The 6749-nt window shown below is 38.9% G+C and overlaps 1 protein-coding gene across 1 annotated transcript; it reads right to left on the bottom strand.

The window, feature by feature from the left end:
* Positions 1 to 1829: 1829 nt before the first annotated feature.
* LOC141333008 (E3 SUMO-protein ligase ZBED1-like) lies at positions 1830 to 4153 on the bottom strand. Its single transcript, XM_073837959.1, has 4 exons — positions 3553 to 4153; positions 2877 to 3384; positions 2470 to 2656; positions 1830 to 2303 (listed from the first exon to the last, which is right to left on the bottom strand). The coding sequence occupies exons 1-4, from the start codon at positions 4151 to 4153 to the stop codon at positions 1830 to 1832; spliced, it is 1770 nt and encodes a 589-aa protein (XP_073694060.1).
* Positions 4154 to 6749: the final 2596 nt, after the last annotated feature.

The following is a 6749-nucleotide window of genomic DNA, read 5'->3' as shown; positions in this document are numbered from 1 at the left end:
GTTAGTGCTGGGCGATATGACGATATATATCGTGGGGACGATAGAAAAGTGTCTATCGTCCTATTTCTCTTCTATCGTTTCTATCGTTTCTAACCTAATTTTATCAATTACTAAAGAAAATATTGAATTAAATAGGCTATGACAAATATATGATAATGTCTTGTTGCTATGCAATGCATACTCTACCCTTTAAGTGATAATCAAGAATAAAGAAGAAACTCCGTCTTGTGCGACGTGACGCTTTACGTTGTTGCGACATGCTTTAACTCGTGAGTGATAGCCTAAAGATGGAGACGCCAGAAGTTGAAGATGAAACGTGGGGGCACGTCAGTGATTTGGTTGCATTTTGGCTTCAAGAGCTCCGACACGGAGCAGAAGGCAGTCATGTGCAAACTCTGCCAAAAGACTGTTTCCGCGCCCGATGCTGACGCCTGTTTCACACACTCCGTCTGCAGTGCGTAGCCTATGTGTTGCGTATTTTTTTCCGCACCCATGTTAACGGATCAGAGCGTTCACATTGCACGCGGTTGCTGTCCGGTAGTGCGTTCCAGAAGCGGTGCGTTTGCAGCAGTGGAGCGATCGTTTCGGCACAGAGTCTATTTTTGCTGTGCTGCATTGCGTTGCATGCGCTGAATGAAAGTGACAGCGCATTGTTCGCTGTAAAACTGAACATGGATTGATACGGAAATGTACCATAAATAGATATAAATGCAGTCTACTGTGTTTCACAGTCAACATGTTGTTTTTTGGCTAGGTTTAAAATAGTGCAGTTTTAAATAAACAAGGCAACATACTAGATTTTTTAAAATATGGTTTTTAATAAAGATTTAATGCGAAAGAAAGGCACAGAGAGCCAACTATTTCTGTCTGTGGTAAGTTTTAATTTAAAATGTTTGTGATAGCCCAAATTCAATATGAAAAGGAAGATATAGCCTATAACCTATGCTGTGTTTAAATGTGTTGCAACTTGCTTGAGCAAATACAAATCTAGAAGTCAAGTGCATTGAATAATAGCCTACGTTGTTTATAATACGTTGAGTTTAAATGTGAATATGTCTAGTATTATTGTATTAGTGTACTGTGATAAAAGTCAGTCCCAATGCTGAAAAAGCACGTTTGGATTTGAAATTAAAATAACGGATAAATGGTGTGTTTGTGGTTAAACAGCCGCGGATCAGGAACTGACTGCAAATGCGTCCTGTGTGAAAGACGAGTTTGCAGACGGAGTATGTGTGAAACATACTTTGATACTTTATTTATGCCCATACCGAAATGTAATATATGACATATATGTCCCTATATCAGAAGTGCTACTCTCATATATGTTAAATATAGGGCAATATATTATTATCACATATATACATCTTCTGGATATATGTAGATATATGTTTATAACATATATGAATTTCCCATAGTACAATTTGTATATAAACTAGTGGTGGGCATAGATTAATTTTTTTAATCTAGATTAAATCTTGGAATTAATCTAGATTAATCTAGATTAAAATGGCTCATTTGAATTCTGCCGAAGGCATTCAGAATGTGTTTGCTACCCAAGTAATGACTAAAAGTAAGTCTTTGAGAACAGGTTTCTCAAGCCAGGTGGCGCATTAGACCAGGGGCTCATCTCCTGTTTTCAAAATGCATCACAAACTGCTTGAAAAAGCTGTCCTACTGTGATAATTGGTGATGAAAATAAATTGTTCAATAAGATGTACTTGTGTTTACTAACTGTTTATTCAGTTAAACATGAATTTTGAACTGTAGGCCTACATAAGAGGTCATGATGAACTGTTTACAGTCAGTAGCTTTGTCAAACAGTCCAAGCTCTATTTCTCCTTCTTCCACCAGTCACTCAGGCAGACCAGCTTGTTCACATTTTCTGGTGACAAACTAGATCTCCTCTTCTGTACAATATGGCCTGCTAAAGAAAAAAGTCTCTCGCATGGGACAGTTGTGGCAGGAGTCCCCAAGTATTTACGGGCAATGTGGGCCATCTTACCATAGACAGAAGTGTGCTCCGACCACCACTTCAGTGGACACTGATCTAGACTGGCACTGGGCTCTACCTTGTACCTCTCCACAGTATTGCCTTCTGGTGTCTCCTCATCTGATTCTGAGTCTGATCCTATCAGTAGCAGGGGTGTTTTCTTCTTGGGTGGCTCAGGGTTCTCCTCATCGAGTGGCTGCAGACCAGGTTCTTCTCCCTTCACCAACTCACTTAGCTTTGCCCACACTGGCTCCCTCTCTGCTCTGGGCAAGCACTTGAGGTCCTTAAATCGTGGATATAGAGCAGTCGCCACCTTTGATGAATAAAAAATAATTATTATTGATAGATGAAAATTTTACTTTCCAAATCCAACCTCCATATTTCTTCCTGACTCATTCATCTATTCACTGACCGATATACTGGCTTAACAGTCTATAATGGTCAAACAATGCAGTTATCCTCTGGTCAGGCTGACATACCTTAAGCCATTCCAGGTTTATATTCTCCCTCCGCTGATTGAGGTCCTTGGTGAAGGCAGCCTTGAATCGCACAATATAGGCAGGATCATCATCTGAGATCTTCATTGCGTGCTGGAGGTGGCACAGGGCAGGTAGAACCACAGAGCAGGATACATACTTATCCCCACCAAGGAGCTCAGTGATGTACCTTCACAGACAGACACACATACACACACACACAGAGAGAGACAGACAGACAGACAGAAACAGAGCAATAAATAATTCATCACTGATTAATTTAACTCAGATTACACATTTTTAAGTTCTTAATCACCTTACATTTAAGAGCATGTGTTTCTTAAATACAAAGTGACATTTAAAATAACTTGTATGCCAATTAATGAACACGCTATCATTGTAGACCATACCTGCATGGCTCCAGCAGTTTCTCTAGCTTTGCCAACTTCTCATATTCAGCATTTGTTGGGAGGGCCAGATTGTGCTTCTGCTGAGATAGCGTTGTTTGCAGTGCGTCTCTGTTGCGCCTCACACGCTTGATCATCTCAAGGGTGGAATTCCACCGTGTTGGAACATCTTGCACGAGTGGCTCCTGAACTTGTCCAAGAGAGGCTTGCTGGACATTCAGCTCGTCTGAGTTGGCAGGGCTGTGTTTGAAATGTCCGACCACTTTACGGCACTTGGCCAGTGCACCATCAAAACCACCTTCCCGAAGTGACATTACAATAGCTCTCTGTACAACATGCGCAACACAGGGCAAATGCTCGAATGGCAATATCCTCCCTGCTGCCACCATATTAGGAGCGCTGTCTGTTCCAATAGTGCTGATTTTGTCAGCTATCCCCCACTGATTAGCGACGTCGAGAAACTGCCTGGCACACGCTTCTGCAAAGTGACGCTCCTCTGTTTTCATCACACCTAACGGACAGACAAAGTAGATCAGAATAAGTTCACTACTAGTAGTAAACAACTAGCAATCATCAAGAAGCAAACATAATGTGGTGGTAATTCGTGGCGTCGTTGTAATTAAAAGGCTAAGTAATTAAATTAAATTAATGTCATTTAAAATTACATAACGTAGCCTACCTAAAGCGAAGGAGTGAAGTTCCCAGCTGGCATCGATGAGGTGTACAGTAACGCCGAGGTAGTTATCGTTGTTGACAGATGTCCAATGATCCCCAGTCAGTGCTACACACTTCGCCTCTACAATCTTCTCGTCTTTTGCGACTTTCTCTGCGGCGTGCTGGTCATGTATTCTCCTCATGATAGTTCGCCTCGCAGGTAGTTTGTAAGATGGGTCACCTGTGGCCGCCTGGAGAACAAGCTCGAGCCCATCATCTTCAACCACGCTGATGGGCCGGCAGTTGGTGGCAATCCACTGAGCGAGGAGATTAGTTAGCTTGGCTGATAGAGCTGTGCTGACGGGCTTGCCTCGGTTGCACTCAAACATAGTAGTTTGACGATGACTCTTCCCCTGCACTACAGTAGTGCTTGGCCCGGCATCTCCCGCATTAGCTAAGGGATGCTTTGCGTTTAAGTGGTACTTGAGACTGGAAGAACTCCTACAGTAAACTAATTCCGCATTGCACAAGGTGCAAACAACCTTAGTCTTGTCTAGGTCTCCATTGGAAAGCTTCTTAAAAATAAATTTTCCCTGAAGCAAACCAGGCTTCATAGCTGCATCCATTTTATCACGTCTCGTTTGATGTGGTGATTTTTTCACAGTAGGCATACACACAGGTTTGAAGACTCGTTCTCGCCCCCTACAGTGCAATTCGGCTAGGTAGACATCCGCGCTAAACTATCAAGGTGAAAGTCATCATACCTTGCATAGTATAGACCCAGCTCCCAACCCAACTTTGAGAATAGATTAACGGCGATATTTTTTTTATCGCCCGATAAGAGTCTCGCGTTAACGCAGCACGTTAACGCCGATAACGGCCCACCTCTAATATAAACATATATTGAAAGTATATATATGGTCAACTTTTATATGGTATTGCATGTTATGACCATATATGTTTACAATATATATTAAAATTGTATATTGTATTATATGATAAGACCATATATGTTAACAATATATATCAAAATTACCAATGTATATATTGAATTTATGCAAGTTTATTAACCATTTATGCCTAAAAGATACTGCTTATTGTAAATCACATAACAAAATATTTTTTTGCTTAACTTTATTGTTTCAATTCAGTTTTCTGGGGGAAAAATACAGATGAATATATAACCTGTTCAAAAAATGCCAATGTACTAGTTACTTGTAGTAAATCGAATGTATTATAGAGTTATTGAGGGGGAAAACACTTCATGTAACTGTTTGTCCATATGTGCTGTCATCATCAATGAACTAAAACGCATTTCATTAAAATACATGAGCGATTGAATGCGTATGTCACAATACCGCTACTGCATGCGCCAAAATTCAAACTCACCCGTGCTAACGGCAGAGTCTGAGCAATGGCTGGGCAATGATACAAGTCATCTGCGGTAAGATGTTTTTCTTAGTAAGTGGAAGGATAACAAATGGGCCAATACATTCACATAATAAACGACAATGATTTTATAGACGGGCACGAAGACAGACCGACATCACTGAGAGGAAACGATGAAACGCCTTTGAATGTGGCAGCGGTGCAGGTAATTTATGCTAATTTACTCAACGCTTTATACCTACGCTAATATTTCATAGAAACTAAGTGTTATATGATTGTTTTGGTCTGCAAGAGCCTCTGTCTCTATATAGAGAAGATAAGTTTTTTAAAATATTCCCTTGCATTGTTTTATATATGATGTTATGTTTACAGCTGCATTGATGTGTTTTGCAATTTGCTTGCATTAAAGTTAATTTTAGCTAACGTTACTGGGTAGGTTAATGAACAATCTGTATGGAGATACTGTGAGCTCATTGTTTTCACTGGATAAGCAATGCCACATTTGGAAATTATTTAAAGCTGTCTGACAAAAATAACGGATGAAAATTATAATGTTTATCTCTGAGATGTAGTCTAGACTAGAACTATAAAACTGCAAAAAATGGAATTATTTAAATAAAAGCACCTTGAATTCATATAGTAAATTACAGTACACTCAAAAAAATAATTCGGTCTAAAAATAAACTTTATGTAATTCAATTAAATGCTAATTTTCCATGTATTTGGATTACATAGTTTTAATATAAACATATTAATAAACTTAATGTGATTCATATGCATCAGTGATACGTGAATGAAACAGGTAAGGTTTATGTAATTATTCCCAGTGTTAAACAAGCACTGCTCAGTGTTCATGTGTTTCCACACTACAGAGTGTTCAAGTAGCATTGACACAGTGTTGGAGTTAATGAGATCATTATGTGATGATTGATCATTAATGATCAACACCTGCTGAATCATCAATGGAAAGAGAAACACAAGAACTACAGCTGACTTCAACCACAGCCTTAGAGGAAATCAACTCAAATAAAACAATACATTAAACCTCTCAAGATCTGATTCAACAACTCCACAAACAGATTGACCAGCTTCACTCATTACTAACCAGATTGACTTCTGTCAGACTTCTAGAGAAGCTCTTATTGAGAACTAACAAACGTGTAGATGTTTTGTTTCATGTGAAATCACCATCAATGAGACCAGGGTTTCCTTTGGTTGGGCTGTTGACCCGTCACATGCTAGGTTTAATGTTGTGCTGATAGCTTTTGTTGTACTTAATTCAAACATTTTGAGCTTGGCCAACAAAGTATAAAAAAAAAAGTAGGGAGATCTGTTAGTGTGTCGATTTCCTTTGAAGTTTATTTGTTGCATAGATGGATGTTGTGTTACTTTAATATTAGGCCTACTTACAGCTTTACATTTATGTGTTGTATAAATCATATTAGCTGAATCATTTTATCATACTTTGAGTGCTAAAAGTTTTCATCTGTTTCTTTCTAAAGACCACAGACATCATGAATCAGCATATGAATCTCAACAATGGTGATAATCAACAAAATGTTCAGATACATCTCTGAACATCTTAAAACAAGCTATTAAAAAGTCTCAACAAAAAAGGAAGCATAAAAACAATTATTAAGAATAAAATAAAAATAATCTGACAATTCCACTGCATTGTTTATTCATGTTGCAATGCATGCTGGGATACATGGGAGGGTCTTTTACCAAACTTGTACCCAGCATGCATTGCAACATGACACATATTGTTGACCGTCACCATTGTTGAGATTCATATACAGATTCTTGATGTTTTTGGATTTGAAGGTGATACAG

Source organism: Garra rufa, chromosome 4, assembly GCF_049309525.1.
Source record: "Garra rufa chromosome 4, GarRuf1.0, whole genome shotgun sequence".
NCBI lineage: Eukaryota > Metazoa > Chordata > Actinopteri > Cypriniformes > Cyprinidae > Garra > Garra rufa.
The sequence above is the reverse complement of the archived record's forward strand: the minus strand, read 5'-3'. Positions and strand labels throughout refer to the sequence as shown.